The sequence below is a fragment of the Kryptolebias marmoratus genome, linkage group LG14 (assembly GCF_001649575.2).
Source record: "Kryptolebias marmoratus isolate JLee-2015 linkage group LG14, ASM164957v2, whole genome shotgun sequence".
Classification (NCBI taxonomy): domain Eukaryota; kingdom Metazoa; phylum Chordata; class Actinopteri; order Cyprinodontiformes; family Rivulidae; genus Kryptolebias; species Kryptolebias marmoratus.
This window is the reverse complement of record NC_051443.1, coordinates 22210936-22228878: the sequence shown is the minus strand read 5'-3', so window position 1 is coordinate 22228878 and position 17943 is coordinate 22210936. Positions and strand designations below refer to the sequence as shown.

Genomic DNA, 17943 nt, shown 5'->3' with positions numbered 1-17943 from the left:
GTAATTAATCCCTCACAGATATGATGCCAACTCTTCAGGTTTAAACATGCAAAAAAGGAATGTTTTCAGGAGAGGCTTTCTTACTGCTGCATTATGTGTAAAAAGGCATTTTGAGCCAGAATGATCTTATACAAAAAAGTTTTTATGCTGCTGTTTTATTATTATCACACAATGGCTTCTTACTGCATTTTCAAGTAAAGGAATCACACCATTTTTATACACATTAATTAAATCCGGTATATTAGCTAATACTAATTGTAAATTAAAATTATGTTTACAAACAAAACGATTTGAAAAGGTTCCAACTGGATGTTATCCTTCTCATCAAACCCATGTTATGTTTATCATCAAGCATACCGTAAAAGGAAAGCTATTTGACTCTTAGTCAACAGCTCCATATTGGCAAGAAATAAACAAACTGGTTTCATTTCATTGGTTAAACTATGCCCTCCTGCAAAAGTGACGTCACAGCAGGTTGCACTCTTTCATTTCAAAACTCAGCTCCCAGGCGTCAGAGTGAGCAGACACAGAATGGTGCCAAGATAATTCTTCTTCTCTCTCACCTGCTCGGATGTAATACATAGAGCTCTACAAACTGTAAGTATATTATTCTCTATCCCTTTGCCTTTAAGTTTCTTATTTGCACTGGTCTCTACAGAATTTTGTAGCCCAGTATAATAGCAGTTTATTGAATGTTTTATATAAGTTTTGTTTATAATGCTTGTTTTTTGATTGCAGGACATACTGACTTTGCTGCAGCCTTTGTGGGTATATAACAGCATAAGACCTGCAGTGTGAAATAAGATCTACAGTGTGAAAATGAATTGTGCACGGTAAGTTACAGTTTTTATTTAAATATTTTTTAATTTAATTGCACTGATTTAACTTTTTGTACACTGTACACCTAATAATAGCCATTGTGTTGTTTTTTTTTTCTTTACAGAGTTATTAATGCTTTCAGTCACCCTCAGCCTGCTGTAGCCTCAGCTGAACTGGCCAACTATCTGAACCTAAATAAGCGCCAGTATCTTTGCCAACTCTTGTCCATGTCTCCTGTGAAACCCACACAGCCTTATGAACCACCAGTTTACTCTCCAGAAGGGACCAATGTTCAGCCTGCAAGACTCAACTTCTTCTCACCGCAGTCCTTGGCTCAAGGGCCTCCAAATCTGCGAAGCTGTTTCCGCAAAAACAGCACTGGCGTGAGCAAGAAACATGTGGTGTTCGCCGATGACATGGGACTTGAACTCACTGCAGTCCTTCTATTTGCCCCCGAGTCCTTCTCCTCCTCTCCGGACCAGGTGAAGGGACCCCCTCTTGCCCGTCTCAAAGACCAGCAGTTAAGTTCAAATAACTCTCTGCGCAATAACTGCCAGCTGGGTTTTCCTCAGCCCACAAAAGACTTCACACATCTGCAAGACAGGAGGATTCAGATGGAAAGTTATAACATTTCAAAGAACACCCTAAGAGGCACAGTGTATGCTATGCAAAGTGCAAAAAAGGCTGTATATATTAGGGTGACTTTTGATTCATGGAAAAACTATAAAGACATTCTTTGTACATCCGTGAAGCATGACCCCTACCAGGGTTTAGATGTTTTTTCTTTTGAAGTAACCTTACCCCAAACCATTGATCCAAATGAACAGAGTGAGTTCTACTTCTTGTTCTGGCCAGTACCTGGCTTTGCACCTCTCTGTGATAACAACAAGGGACAAAATTACAAAGTGTGTGTAGAAAAAGATGGATCAAATCAAAACCAAAGCTCCACCAACCGTTTTTACTCTATGCTTTCAACGTATCGGCCATATGCATGTCGACAGGCAAATGTCTGTTTAAAAGAGACTGATGAGCCACAGTATCTTAAGACGTACTTGCTCAGCAGGAACAGAGCAGAGCTGTCTCCAATTGCATAGAACAGGACTTGGCCTGTAAATCCTGTACAGCACTTTAGGTGAAAATAAATAATATAATTTCTTACTATTTAAGAGAGTTTGTACTTTAAGAGATGAATGAACTATTTAAAACTTCTATGCTGGAGGATGTGAAGCTAACTTTCATTCCAAAAGCAAACTACCTTGTTGCTATGTAAAAAAATGTGTTTTACAATTATATTGTGATTAAATGTTTAAATTATACAACTTCTTTTGTCTTTTCTGCCATCTGAAAAGCTGAAATTCTAACCTTTCTACACATGGATACATTGAACTCCATATATGCATAGTGGTGTTTAACACAAACCATGAATATAAAGATGTAAAATGTATTTTTTTGTATTTATACCTACTTACCAAGCACTGTGACAAAACAAGTGAATGATAACTGCATGCTTGTGATTTGGATTCCCCTAGATGGTAATGCTCTTGGCACAGACCTAAATTATCTCAGTGCTTTCATCTGTTGTGTCATACATACCAGACATAAAAGAGTCCAAAGTAAAAAAAAAAGAAAAAAAACCTGGGCAAAAAGAACAAACTGTTTGAATGGCAGAGCAGGTTTCAGACACTCCCTTGCCTCTAACGTGCTTGGAATTGTTACATCTTGTACTGTATGCTACTGGTTTGGCAAACATCAAGTAACTATGGAAGCATCCCTGCTAGCTTCTTGGGATTGTGCATGGACTTGTGTTTACAGGCAGGGGTGTAGTCATCATAAGGTAATATAACAGTGAGAAACTCTTTGTTCCTGTTATTCTTGCTCCTACTTGGTTACCTCAAACGCTCTTGTTTTTTTAATCTGCCTTTTCTTCCCTCAGGCCACTGGCGTCCCATTTCAACCTTTGGGAACTTTTATAGCTGAGTTGAATCAGCTGGAATGTTGCACACAGGAAACACCTTGGGTTTCACACAATGTACTTTCACTTATTTACTTCTTACATCCATCAGTGTTAAAGATATATTGGACATAAAAAACTTTGCCAGATCCTGTAGTACCTTACTGTATTTTGTTTGTGAATTGAGAGTCTGTTAAAACATTTCACTTAATACTGCATTTCCAAAATTTTTTGATACTTCACATATTAACTGATATAAATTTGACACATAAAATTAAATTCAGGAAAAGCTGTTTTGTTTGACAATTGTTTCTGGAATTCCAGGACAAGTCTAAGTATATCTAATCCTGGTCCTGGAGGACCACTATTCAGTATGTATTAGATGTTTCCCTGCTGATAAGCCTGATAATCACTTATTCATTCAAATCAGGTGTGCTCACAAATAGTCACCTCTTGTCTAAGTCTAGCTTTCAACTCTGTCCCAGAACTTCATTGCGAGGCTCATCAACTTAATTCCCCTGTAGTTGCTACAACTCTGTACATTAACCTTGTTCTTAAAAACTGGTACCAGCACACTTCTCCTCCATTCCTTTGGCATTTTCTCTCTCTTAAAAATGACTATGAATAATGAATCAAAAATCTCACTGCCATCTCTTCTAGACATTTCCATACCTCCAGTTGTTGGTCCAACTGCCTTCCCTTTCTTCATCTTCTTCATAGCTTTTAGCACTTCATTCTTACTAATCTTTTCCACTTCCTAGTCCACAGTTTCTATGACCTCTATTCTACTTTCTCTTTCATTCGCTCATCAAAGTACTCCTTCCATCTTCCCATCACACCTTTCACACTTGTTAGAACATTACCGTTTCTATCTTTAACAAGCCTAACTTGCTGCACATCCTCTCCAGCCTGGTCCCTCTGTCTTGCCAGTCAATATAACTCCTTCTCTCCCTCCTTAGTGTCCAGCCTTTTGTACAACTCATCATACACCTGTTTTATCTTTGCTACCACCATCTTTGTCCTATATTCCATCTCCCCATATTCCTGTCTGCTCTCTTCAGTCCATTACCATGGTAAAACAACTTGAACCCTGCCCCAATGCTGCCAGCCTGGCTTTGTTGGAACCGGTACAAGTAGATCACATAACAAACTGCAAAGTAAATGTAAATTATGGCCTTGAAAGGCAAAAAAAAGAAAGATTTTTCTCATAAGAAATGAGATATGTGATATTTCTAGGCAGCCAGTGACTGTAAAGCTGTTGTAAATAACACATCATGCTCAGTTTATTTACATTGTTTCTTGAAAAATAAAAAACCCTGATGCAACTTGCAAGACAGCAATTGTTTTGGTAGTAATACACAGCTTAGCTCTGAACACATAGGTTTCAATGTGGCTTAAGTGAAGACATACACTTATGGGTTGTGGTTTGAAAAACATTCCTATGAGTTTGCTCAGAGTTGACATACTGTTCTTTATTTACAAAGCAGTGCTGAGCTCAGTTCTTTCACATTAGCAGAATTAGCAGTTAGTTTAAGCTTTAGATTGGCTGGCATTTGTTATTGTTAGATGGAATTACTTGTGCAAAGCTGAAGCTCACTGATTTGCAGAGAGATTTTGTCTTCTTTATTTGAATGGTGGTTGTCAAAAAAAAAAAAGAAAAGGAAGCTTTGGTTATAATTTCACCCTCAGAGAAGGAGAATACGGAAATCACGCTTCAGTGCAAACCAAAAACATAAACATTGGATGAAAGTTTGTGGGACAAAGGCCTTTAAACCCTAACCTGGTATGAGCAGTCGATAACTTGGTCTGGACATTTGCTTAAGACTCTTCAAAGCTAAACATTTCTTAGACAAAAGAGCTGTGTTGCAGAGGTAGAGCACATTTGTCGTCCCATTTGTTTAAACCCTTCTGTGTCCAGCTTGTGGAGCAGGCTGAGTCTTTTAAATACCCAGAACATACCCAGGACAGAGTTGAACTCCTCTCTCTCCTTTACCCAGTATGAAGACTTCATAAACAAAAACGCACAACAGCGCCTCTACCTGCTGAGAAAGCTAAAGTCTTTTGGTGTCTGGTTTATTGTTCACTCGTTCAATCCACACTCACCTTTAATACCTCCTCATGGTACAGTTCTTTAACAAACATACTCAAAACAAAACTCTCTTGTATAATTAACCAGGCCAATAAAACCACTGGTTTACCTCAAAGCCTCTGTGGTCAGGAAAGCCACCCTCTAATCCTCTTCACCACGCCTTCCAGTTTTTGCCATCAGGCAGATGTTACAGAATCCCACCAGAAAGGACCATTTACAAGTGTTCAAAAAAGTAAGGCAGATGTTTTGTGAAACAGCATAGCAGGAGACAATAGGCCTCACCTTTTGAAATAACTTTGACACTTTTCAGCAAATTGTCTTATTGACAATTAAAGTGATCTTGTTAAAGAAGGAAAAAAAGACAAAGTTAATAAAAACTTACACAGAATGTCTCTACGAAGACAGCAGGACACATTCACTATGGGTCAGTGTGCAAACTACTTAAAAACAAAAACAAAACAAAAAAAAAATAAACTAATTTAATTTATTTAAGACTTTTTGCAACATACAAAGTACACAGTGAAAGTCTCATAATTCAGCAGTTTCAGTTAGAATATTTTTATGATTATCTGTGAGACTGCGTGAGACAAAAAAAATCTATTAGTCATTTTTAGGCATAACCACACTTGCTTACAAAAGGGTAAAGTGTGAGGCGTTCACTGTCCCCATATCTTTTTTTTTGTCAGAGTATTTGTCATTTTACTCATTTTATCTTTTAGGGAGCAGAAGGCTCAGCTGGATGATTTCCAGCAGCCACCTACCAGCTGCTGAGCTCACAGTGTTGTCTGAACAACAGCCTAAAGAGTGATTCACGGGGCTGCAGCCTCTGCACTGATCACTGTGGGTAGTTAACACAGGCAGCTCACTGAGAGATAAGACAGGCAGTAATGATTTGATTTTTAGTTGTTTTTTTTTTCCTTTCTGTGCAAAACTGCCTTATTAGCAACCATAACTCAGTCTGTAACAGCAACAACAATCACACATTGAAAAAAGTCTGTATTGTGCTGTGTCTCCTAATATCACCATTTGTGTTACGCCCTGAATACATTTCAAAATATCACTGGGATCAAGGAGATGGGAAAAAACAAGAATGCTTAAGCTTGTATTGTCAAGACAATATAGTATGTGAAAAACAATGACTGCATTGGAAGTATCTATTGTATTTGTCTAAACTTGAAACTTGGATAAGAATCATATTACATTTTTTAATTAGTTACTTGAGAATAACAGATCACTCAAAAAAGGTTATGTAACCAAACCGTGTTGCCAGCATTATATAATTAGTTGCAAAAGGAAAGAAAAGAGGGTTGACTAAAAATCAAAAGAACTTTCACCTTTTCTTTTCCTTCCAGAGAAAATGTCTTTATTTTTGGACAAGGTTGCAGAAAATATTCACAACAACTGTCACTTAGCAGAAAAAATGGCATCTCTACTAATTTCTGGCTAAAGCAACAGGTAATGATCAGTGCCATCTTTGGATAACACTGGAAATGGGAATTTAATACCAGAAAACTAGCCAGCAGTTGCAAACCCAACCAAGAATATTCAGCACATGGGAGAACAATGGATACTTTGAAACCCCAAATAGATACACACTTATGTAAACAGTTCAGCAAGATTAGTGTAAATATGTGGAATAAAGCAAAAATCCTACGTGAGCTGACATAATCACTTACTGCTGAAAGCTAAAAATAGGATGTAACTTATTGCAAAGATTCATTATTTGATCCAGTTGAAAGGTTTACTGACACTGGTCACTTGGCAGGTGTTCGTGCTCGGGGTTCCATTCTGACCTGCTAAAGCACTCTGCGGCTTTCCTGTCGCACTCACAGATGAACATCTCACATTCGTTATTATCGTCTGAAGAAGAGAAAGTACAAGTCGTAAATTTCAATCTAGAGGGCAAGAAAACTGGAGTAAAAAGGGAAAAGGAAGAGAAAAGGTGCATTTTAGGTCAACTCACTTGTGCAGGTGATCTTTTTGCTAGCCTCATCACAGGTGTAGCCATAGAACTCAGTGTAAGGGTTGTCCAGGATGGGCCAGCACTCTGGATGCTGCATCGCATCACTGTAGCACTGGTCATGAACTTGGCAGCACCTACGGGTCAAAACAAAAAGTTAGACATGCCATTTAAAAAAACAAACAAAAAAACCCTGATAGGATTCTCTTAAATGTAGTGAGAATATGAGTGGCTAAATCATGACCTGTCCAGATCATCAACGGGTGTGCCAGAACCTCCGAGACCACAGTAGCAGCCATAGTCAGCGTAGTCAAGCGCAGGCCAGCTATCCGGCATCAGACACAAGATCATATTTCTAAACTGGGAAAGTGCTTTGTAGTCCAAAGAGTGGGCTGCAACACAGGAACATAGCTTCGATTGCACATTTTCTGTTTCCAAATACTTGCACAAATGAACACTTTTTGTCCTCCTGTACTCACCCACAGAGAAGCCTACAGCCAAGAGGAGGAGAGTCTGAAATGCATTCATCGTGTAAGCCTGAGGGTCGGATGCAGAATGGCTCTCACTCACAAGTTAGGGCCTCTTTATACACCAGGTTATGGAAAGTTATCCATCAGCTGTCCATACACCACAGGGTCACATGAACTCTGGGACTAAACACAGATGATCAAATGTGAAAACCAGCCATTTTTCTCACGCCTTTTAAGTTTGGATCCACGTGCCTTGTTGTTAAACAGGCGCCTGTTGACCTTACTCACCCAGCCTTGAGGTGAGTAAGGTGAGGTGAGTGCATTTTAACAGAATCACCAGGTTATGACACAACGATTCTGATTAAGACACAAATGTAGCTGTCATAATCTTTGCTACCGCAAATGTTGTTTTGTTTCACTTCGTATACAGAATATAAAATAACACCAAATTATGTGAACAAATTTTAATTTGCTAAATGTTGGACCATAGACTACAGGTGTGACAAATCTCAACTACGTAATAAATTATAATTTGGCCAAATTTACAACATAGAATTAGTTTTAACGCACTTTTAATTTGTGTCTATTTATGATGAAATAGGTAACCTCCTTCCATACAGTAAGTCTTCCCAGCCAAATGCTAATAGAATTTTTTAGCATGTTCAAAGAAAATGTTCAGCTAAGGTGTGTTAAATTTCAGAATAGGATTCCTCATTTTTAAGCTTTCACAGATTTGTTGTTTGTGTAGCAGCCCTATGATGCCATCATGTCAAGGTCCTAAACTCAATGAAAAAAATATTTCACTCATATTTACTGATCTACAAATGTATTTATAAGGCACAATTCTGATCTGATGTAGTGACAAATTGCTTAAAAAGAGTTAGAGCAATGTTTACAGGAAATAGACTGAATTCACAGTTGAATTCCAGGTAGTTATGTAATAGTTACAGGGTAGTTTCAAGGCTAACTGATAAAGCAGAATTCCTTCCTATACATGAAGTCCATATGCATGCTTTTAATACAGTGTAATAACTTCAAGCACCAAAAAAAAGACAGATTCCAATAGAAAAGTGCTGTTACAATATCTGCAGATTTATTGAAGGTGACGTGAGGCAGTGTACACACATTTCAAAATTATTTATGGTATGAAAACAAAAGGTTGATTTCACTAAATGGAAGCTTAGATGTTTTAACAAGCGAATACATTATAATCATGTGTGAAACAAACAACAATATGAATTTGAAACTTATTCCTAAATAATTATGTGTCTCAAACACACACCAAAAAAACGTGGTTTAAAGGGTTAACAGCAGTTTTATAAGGGCTCATACTATACCAGTTTACAAGATGAACGTTTTGGGAAACAAATACAACTGATTTTCAAGTTTATTCAAACTTTTTGTCTGAAATTCGGTTTCAGCTCAAGTCTCTAAAAGCACTCGCATGTAAAACAATACTGGTTCTTGACTTGCTGTTTTCTTAGAAGACTTAAACGTGTAATGTAATGAAGCATGAGATAAACTCTCCCCACCAAACACCTGCCTTTTCACTAGCTTCTTTGGGCCATCCCAAACAAACTAAAATCTGCATTGAAGGAAAACTCTAAAAACTAGAATAAGATTCCTTGAATTACACAAAATCCTATTTTTACTTACTGCATCTTCAAGTATTACAATATCAGTACAAAGAGCACAGCATTTAAAAACTAAGCAACTACTGGCCTAAACAATTTTAATATTTCTAATAATTACCACCACGTCCTTATCTGTTCAGAAAAAATTGTACCCTTATACCTTAATTCAACAATGATACATTAATGTTGGTTAAGTAAAATTAACCAATAGTTGAAGTCTTTTACAGTTAATGAAAATAAAGACCATAAAATACTACAGGCTTTAAAATAAGTTGTCAAGAAGTGTACCAAATTATCACCTGATCCTCTGACCATGAGTGCTTTCACTCACTGTTTTGGACATACTTCCTATTTAAATGAATCAGGAACTCATAGAAAACATCATGTGGCAGTAATAACGCTTCTAAAAACTGGCAATGTGCTATGACACAAACAAATAATGCTTTACTAACAAAGTCAGCTAGAATTAACTATTTTATGTGATCTTATTGAACAAAATCATAACGTGTAAACATAATAAACATCTATTATCAATGCAATGTTACATCTACAGCCGAAGAACTCATACAAGTTCAGTTGTATTCCTCTGATACATTGCCACGGTGTAAGTGCACAAACCAAACTTTAAATAAAACAATCTTCTTCTGTCTTGACTGGAATGGTTTACACCAGACACTGCAGCCAACTTCAAAAGGAAAAGAAAACAAAGTGCTATACATAAAATAAACCACATCATAATTGATATGAAAATATATATTACTCAGTACTTGATAAAATAATTCTTTGTCCTAAATGATCATCACTCAATACATTTTACTACGCTTCAACATAAATAATAACAGAGAAAGACAAGAGAACAACTGCAGTGCATATTTTCAGTCTTGAACCTTCACATTCTTGATTGAAGTGCTTGTACCCTCTTAGTTGTAGTAAAAATGTCAGCAACCTCACTTATACTGAGGGCGTTTAGTCATATTTTGTCAGTGTTATTAACTTTTACATTTCCTCTCTTGATTCAGTTCAGAAAAAAAAAGTCATTATTGCCATTGTGTTCTACTAAGCAAAGATATTTCTTTTGAAAGGGCAGTTTGAGAACAAAAAGAAACTAATTCTGATATTTCTTATCGTAAATAGCTGTGTAGAATATCTGGAGTTATCAAGAGGGGTTATCAGTGGTGCTTGAAAATTAGGGAAAAAAGTTTTGCAGAATTTTCTCTTTTTTTCTCCAAATAATAATATTGTCCACTCAAGCTTTTGTCTGAGGTTTTCAAATGCGCATCTTTACTTTTAAAATCTTGAGTTAAGATCATCCCCATCACAATAAAACTTGTTATACGCGGGTAATAACCTTAAAACCAATCAGCATTTGATCTTCACATGCATCATCCCCAAAATCTCTGCACTCTTAGGGTATTAATTATTATTAGGGAATTCAATAATTAGGTACATTTGTTAAGTGTCCACAGTCCAAAGACTGAACAGACACTTTTTTTTTTTTCATTCAAAGAATAAATACCCAGTCATATTTTTTTTCTGGAATTTCTAGAAATGGGTTCTCATGAGCTAATTTCACTACATAAAAAAATGTTTATTTATTCGGTATTCATGTAGAACTACAGAAACCACTACAAGGTTCTGTAATTTTCCAGCACCACTGTATCTGTTCTTCTATTTGATAGACTGTAATTCATCTGCTTGTTAACCTTTTTAAAAAATGGGCTTGGTAAAAGAAAACAATTTTCCAAACTTTTATGTGGCAGAAGTTTTGAATGCTAAATGTAATTTCATAAATATTAGGACCCCTTAAACCATATTTAGAAATCTGTTAGTTCTTTTGTATCCACATTTCTATATGTGTCATTAAGTCCCACTTTATTTACGATCTCATAGTTATTATTTTAGAGAATAAACACCAGTTCTATTGTTTTCTAGAAATTAAAATACAACGTTATAAAGCTAATTTATTCCTAGCCTCCATGTCATTCAACATGACTTCTTCAACTTGGAGTGATGTTAACAGATGAAACCAGTGAGAGGTATAAAGCTAGGCCTGTCTGATCTCTCCATTTCAGGAAAAAAAAAATAGAGGTAATATTTTGCACACTCAGCGTAGCACACAGGGCTGGAATGTCCTGCAATCAGATGGGCTTATACAGCAAAGTGGTAACATACTTCTTCTTATAGCGATGCGTCGCACTAAGCACCATCACGCCATCCTGTGACAGAACAAAGACAACACAGGAGAAAAAACATCTAATTAAAAACTCATATTTTCAAACAGGTAACTCTAACTTGAGTGTGAATGGCTGTTTGTCTTGTTTCTCTCTATGTGACCCTGTGACCTATCCAGGGTGCACCCTGCCTCCTGCACAGGGGCTGCTGGAGAAAGGCACCAACTCCTCATGACCCGAAAAGAAAAATAAAGGATTTTTTTTCCAAAGAAATGCATGCAGACTGTTACATAACAGCAAACCTGATGGCATTTTTGGGAAACGGTTATTAAAGGTGTTGCCTTTTTATTAAAAGTTGCCAATCAAAAAAAAAAAAAAGATGAGTCACCTAAAAACATTTGGTTGTAGAAAAGAAAAAGAAATGTCATAATTAGCTTAGTTTACAGGTAAACACAGTGTGACTCATATCATTATGAAAGGGAATACTCCTATTTTCCAAAACAAACATTCCTAATATTTCCCAGGACTGCTGACAACCAACAACTTTACTGTAATCTTGAAGCATATCTATTTTTAATCTTTTATCTGTGATGTTTAATTTTCCATTTCCAATGTTCTGTTCAGAAAGTGGTGGCCCGGTGGAACAGTGGTTAGCACTGTTGCCTAACATCAAGATTGCATATGTCTAATTTATAGCTCATAACTCTAAATTGTTCCTAGGTGTGAGTGAGAGCATGAATGGTTCTGTCTTGTTCTTCTCCATGTGACTCTGTGATGAACTTGAGTGTACCCCACCTCTCGCAGTGACCCCTGGAGATAGGCACCAGCTCCCCACAACCCGGGAAAGAAAATGAATGGATGGATGATTGGAATTATCTTACAATAGTATGATTAAGCAACTTTTGTCAAAGTTCTGACTTTCTACCTGACAATTTAAGAGTTTTTAGCGCAACATACATTAAATGTGTGTGTATATATGTTGCATTTAGTCTCATATTTATTTATTTTTATGCATGTTTTGGTGAACTATAAGACCATAGGTATTTTCTAATCCAATCAATACATTTAGATTTTTCTGTTATTAGTAGATAGTTAAAATTCAGTTCATCTTTCCCTAATACAAACAAAAACATTTTATCTGTTTGCTGCACTATTATTTGACCACAGCTAAAAAAACAAACAAACAAACAAAAAAATAACAAAAAAACAAACTAATCAAAACTCATAAACTCAAGTAAAAGCCTATGGAAAATGTTAAAAGCTGACAATTTACCCAGAGAGAAAGTGTTTCCGAAATGCAGTGCTAACGGTGTTTGTACTATTTTTAGCCATTTTCTCCATTTAGTTTGGTGCTGCTGTCTATATTTATTTCTTGGCATGTGCAGTCAGTTTGTTTTTCCTGTAAGAGTGTTGTAACCAGGGAATTTATCTGTCCTTGAGCCTGTCCTCTTATTATCATTGTTAGCATTCCGCTTATGCAATAAGCTCTGCAGGCTGTGTAAGCTTGCTATACAAAGTAGAAGTTCACATTTTCTTGGAATAGTCTAACAAAACTAGAAAGCTGACCAATTCTCACAGGCATTTTCCACACTGGCAGCGACATAGAGCTCATAACTATTAAAAAAACACAAAAATGAATATTTTGGTGTTGTTCAATCAATTAAAAACCTTACCTTTATAGAAAGAGCATAAAGATGGTTGAGCATAACATGGTTAGGCTCTGGAAGTAATGCAGGATCACACTGAGTAAGAGGAAACAATAACAAGAGACAAAAAATAACAAAAAAGTAAAAATAAAACAATAACATTGAACCAGATTTATATTAAACAGGTGCAAGTTCATTATATAACCTCAAAAATCTAGATGTATTTAGTCAAAATTAGCAAAGTAATTCAAAAACTGTCATTTACTTATACAATTGACACATAAAAACTGAAGAAAATAAAAACAACAGCATGTTTCAGAAAAATCTACAATGGAAATATCACAACCACTCACAGAGATCCCAGTGTCTTTGTTCAGGATGACCTGGAGGAGGTGAGGAGGGAGTATAGGTGGAGACTTAAACTTCTCATCCTGTTTAGGAACATAAGCATCCTGATGATATGGCCCAGGAGGAGAGCTGGAGAGGTCTGACAAAACAACAAACAATTAGTATGACAGAGACAAAAGCGATGAAACAAAGCTATTAAGTTAATCTTTGCCTGCTGCGTTTCATTTATTCTGAATTTGAATCATCCGCCTTCATCATGTTATGTGACAGAAATATAAATATATTTCATAAACAAGACTGTTAACTCTTACTAAAAAGGTGTGTGTTTATGTCAAACGCTGCTGTTTGCCCTAAAATTGCCCATAAATGACAACAAAAGCATGTCAGGTTCTCATCTTCCGGTTTGTCTTGATACAAATATCAGCTAACAAAATGAAAAATCTATTTTTTTTTTTTTGCATTTGGTGTTATAGTTATTTTTGATCAGTGTACAGATTCATATAGAGCAAGTGTGCACACATCTGATGTAAAATTAAACAAATGCGTCATCATGCCTTTCACGGCAGCAGGTGTTCATGTAATTGTGTACAACTACAAATGATCAACATTTAAAATAAATCTGATTCACTGTGGCTGCCACAGCTAATTGAGATTAGCAAAGATGCCAAAAATGGATAAAACATTGTCATTTTTACAGATATTAAGCTAAAATTCAGGGTGCTAGTAGCTGAAAGTCATACCCAACACATACTCCAAGCACTTACAAATTGTGTGTCATCTTTGTTTGAAATGTTGGCATGTATGGTGGTGGGTGATATGCATTCCGTCTAAAAATGCTGTTTTCATTTTTTTTTAATGCTTTGCATATATTATAATAAAAATAATCAGGAATAAAAATGTGTTCACTTTAAGTGTTTGCTTTGACAATCTGGAATATGTCCTAATAAATCTCCACAAAAGGTACGGATGCTGGGATCTGCTCTCACCTGAGACGTCAGAGGATTTCTGTGAATCCACCATCAGAGCATCAAACACCTCAAAGTCAGTTTTCTTCACCTGGATAATATTGTTGACTGTGCCAAGGTTGCTGGTTACAACAGGCTGTTAAGCACAACACAATCAAGTTCACAAAGTCTACCTATAAACAAAATGGATACAGACAATTTTTTAAATAAAAAAAAATCAATAAATAAAATTATTGCAATGATTCAAAGCAAAACCGCACAATAATCCCGTCCTCTTTTGCAGAGGTTCCCAAACTTTTTAGTCTCTGATCTACAAATTGGCAGAGACTTGCAAGCCCTCTTGCCAAAAACCCTATTAGACGAGCGTAATAACAACATAATCAGTCTTTTTATCCACAATACCATTTTTACTCAATTATGACTACAGCATTTAATTCTTTTTAACAATTATGGTAAAAAAAATGCCATTATCAATCATTTTAAATGTAAGTTGATATCTGGAGATTATCCCAGGACATCCACTTGATGTTTTTATGACCCACATTGAAGTCCTGACCCAAACTTTGGGAACTACTGCTCAAGTGTACAATATATCAAAAATAGGATATTTGACAAATTATTTACATAATTTTTAACTGTAAGTCTGTAAAGAAACTAAATGTTTGATTACATTTGCTTAGAGGTCTGTCTCTAAACACTGTTACTGCAGCCAGACATGGAAGCACAACTTACACAAAACTATCTAACTGAAGCAAAACAAACTATGGCTACACAAAGATTGCAGATTCATTATGTTGTGATGATACGGATGAAACAGTCAAAATGTGTTTTTGTCTCTCCAGACTTCAGAGTTGTGATCTGTAATGTCTTTAAGTTTAGAAGCTGTAGACAATGAATGTAAAATTTCTTTATGTGAAGTAGAATCTATCCTCAGTGGGTGATGAAAAATTCTAAATGTCATTTGGAATTAAAAGTCATATTCAACCTCTAGAGTGCTTACCTCAGCTGGATTGTGGGTCCACTGTCCATCCACATAAAACTTATACTGATGCTCTCCTTCAGGTAGATCAACTATGGCCACAAAGGTGTTCTGACTGACAGACAACAAAAGAGACAGCATTGTGCACACAAGTCAGCTCAGACTGGGATTTCTCAATCTTTTCATTAGTATGAAATGCTCTCCAATGAAGACTATTTTAAAGCAACACAATGGTAGCAACCAAGAACGAGCATAAATGAGCATAATGTTTTTATTGTTTTCCTTTTATAAAAAAAAAATGACAAAAAAATAAGCAGCAATTTGTATTTTTTTTAAAAGAGTACAAAGGACTGTTGCTACTTGTGAAAAAGACTAAAAGATTGAATTAGTGCGCTAACTTCAAACAGGTTATTAATTTTGAACTATCAATGACACACTATTTTTTATATAACTATTTATGACTTGTACAACTCAAACTGCTCTCCAAAAAACCATATCTAACTTTGCTGTATAATTGACAAATGGTAAACACTATAATATGAAAAAACACAAAACTGAACAATGTACAGCTGAAACCCTTTTTTGGTGGTTTTAGAACATGTGCCCACCTTCTTATAAGAGGGATCTTGTTGGCCCAGTTGTTGAAGGATCCAGAGATGTAGACCTCCTTTCCATCTCCGGTCCACCGAAATACCGTTGGTTGATCTAAAGTTGGTCCTTTGTCTTCCGCTTCCAAGTCTTGCTGCCACGCAAGAAACTCCTCCTTCTCTAAAGGAGCCTAAAAATACACATGATAAGATTTTATTTTTCCACTTTTAGTTTGGTAAATGTTTGGTGACAGGATATGAACGTGCATGCCAAAAAAAAAAACGGAGACAGATTTATTACATGCCTTCAAATCTTCTCCGTGAAAAATATCTGCATCCTCTGGGCTGTCCATCAGGATTTTGGGCCTTTCTCCCTCCTTGATTCCCCGGCTGTCCCTCCTCTGAGCCTTCTCCCCATGGCCCATCGCGGCCCTCTCACTGCTTGTATTCCCCATGGCTTTGTTTTCTTGAAGGCCGTTATAAGGTCACTGCAAGTGGAAAAAAGACAAGTAAAACCAACCACAAATTTAAAAAATAAAGCTATTAATCACTGTTAGCAGCTGCAGGGAAACTGGTAAGACCATTGTGTCTAGGAGCAGAATTAGTATGGAAAAACTTAGTTACGAATATTTTACTCCTAGATATGTCATGACATTTTTGCACAGTATGAGTTTGTTTATATACTATATGAGCTATAAAACAATCCCTAGAAGCAGGAACTGAATGGCTGTAATATTTTTTCAGTGCCCCGTTTCATGACCTTCATACTTGAAATTGTTTTATTAAGGTTCTGTGTGATCCTCAAATAACATTTCTCTCAGCGTGATACCTTATCCCCACAAAGGTCTGTGTGTTTATATGAATGTGCCTTTTACTGTAGAGCACATAGCACCATCACAAAGCTAACACATTGTATGAATGTTTTGAGACTCACTTACATCTCGACAAATGTACTTTTCTTTATTTTACAGTATAAAAACACACACCCAATGGTTATAACATTCTTGAGAAACATCAGATTGAGCATCGTTTGTTTACTCTATTTAACCGGAATGCTTAGTCATTGTGTGCCATGTGACCAACACTTAAATTTACAATAATGGTTTATCCATTATGTGCTTATGAGGGCAGAACAAAAGGACGTTCACGAAGCTGCTGCAGAATGAAACATTAAAAAAATAAAAGGATACCGAGAACGTAAAGGCAGCATAACTCATGAGCCATCATCGAGTATTTCTAAACCCTTATACAACATAACGCAAAATAATATTTGTAATCGGTATAAGTTGACCCAAAGAGTAACAAAGGCAGACTACAAAGGAGTTATTTTTAAAATCAAACGTGAAAACAATCACGTATTGGGTTTGGCATGTAAAATAAATTGTTTTTACAGTTCATATTATAGGTGTATAACGAAATATAAGCGGTTTATTGTTGTTTAGGGGTGATAAACAAGCTTAATTTGCACTTAAAATAAATAGGAAAACGGCTTTCCACCGTTAATGGCATGTTAGACAAAAGTTAACTAGCATCATGGTTTAAAAAATAAGTGAAATATAAAAAATGGGCAGACGTTTTAGCAGCCCTGGCGACAAACCGTTAGCATCATAACCTGCCCATAAATGCTACTAGCATACCAAGGTAACCAGCTAACATTACATGTTTCCCTAAAACTAGCTTGGTTAGACGTCTCATAAACCCTCCTGGCTCTTACACACGAGTGACGGTAAATAACGGATACAAGCAGCAACCATGAGCGTTACCTCGGAAACGTTTATTGTCGGAGCCACCGGCTTCATCAACTCCATTTTGTTAATTGAGCCGAAACCATCATAACATTACAGGGAGCAGAAATCCGCCCCTTTGTTTGCGCATGCGCACAAGATCTAAACACGGTGTGCGGGGGGGGGGTGAATAACATTGTAATTATTGCTGAATATTTCAGCAACATCTCATACTTTATCTGCATAAGTTATCATCTTACGAATGTTTTTCTTGCTATATTTTAAAGAGTTTTACTTTATGATCCGGGTGATGTTTTACGGCTCTGTGATGTAATTTTAATTATTCACCACTAGATGGCAGCGTAGATCAAGTGCATTACATTCATGTAGCTTAAGAATAATTCATTTTAAGTTTTGTTTAATATATAATATATATTAATTATAAAAAAAATTCCCTTCTCACCCTCCGCGGGTGGTCTTTGTTTCATCCTCTGAGCTTGGGTCCTCTACCAGAGGCCTGGGAGCTTGAGGGTTCTGCGCAGTATCTTGGCTGTGCCTAGAACTGCACATTTCTGGACTGAGATGTCTGATGTTGTTCCT

The 17943-nt window shown here is 36.4% G+C and overlaps 3 protein-coding genes across 3 annotated transcripts; 1 reads left to right on the top strand and 2 right to left on the bottom strand.

Moving 5' to 3' along the window:
- Positions 1 to 446: 446 nt before the first annotated feature.
- On the top strand, positions 447 to 2503 carry LOC108241388 (protein phosphatase 1 regulatory subunit 3B). Its single transcript, XM_017425488.3, has 3 exons — positions 447 to 597; positions 739 to 833; positions 944 to 2503. Exons 2-3 carry the CDS (start codon positions 820 to 822, stop codon positions 1911 to 1913), a joined length of 984 nt encoding a protein of 327 aa, XP_017280977.1. The 5' UTR covers positions 447 to 597; positions 739 to 819; the 3' UTR covers positions 1914 to 2503.
- A 3611-nt stretch (positions 2504 to 6114) lies between these two features.
- Positions 6115 to 7455, bottom strand: LOC108241396 (phospholipase A2). Its single transcript, XM_017425497.3, has 4 exons — positions 7299 to 7455; positions 7064 to 7211; positions 6823 to 6956; positions 6115 to 6719 (listed from the first exon to the last, which is right to left on the bottom strand). Exons 1-4 carry the CDS (start codon positions 7345 to 7347, stop codon positions 6601 to 6603), a joined length of 450 nt encoding a protein of 149 aa, XP_017280986.1. The 5' UTR covers positions 7348 to 7455; the 3' UTR covers positions 6115 to 6600.
- A 905-nt stretch (positions 7456 to 8360) lies between these two features.
- prkab1a (protein kinase, AMP-activated, beta 1 non-catalytic subunit, a) lies at positions 8361 to 17492 on the bottom strand. Its single transcript, XM_017425477.3, has 8 exons — positions 17383 to 17492; positions 15925 to 16107; positions 15641 to 15810; positions 15054 to 15147; positions 14075 to 14189; positions 13094 to 13227; positions 12768 to 12836; positions 8361 to 11139 (listed from the first exon to the last, which is right to left on the bottom strand). The coding sequence occupies exons 2-8, from the start codon at positions 16072 to 16074 to the stop codon at positions 11062 to 11064; spliced, it is 810 nt and encodes a 269-aa protein (XP_017280966.1). The 5' UTR covers positions 16075 to 16107; positions 17383 to 17492; the 3' UTR covers positions 8361 to 11061.
- Positions 17493 to 17943: the final 451 nt, after the last annotated feature.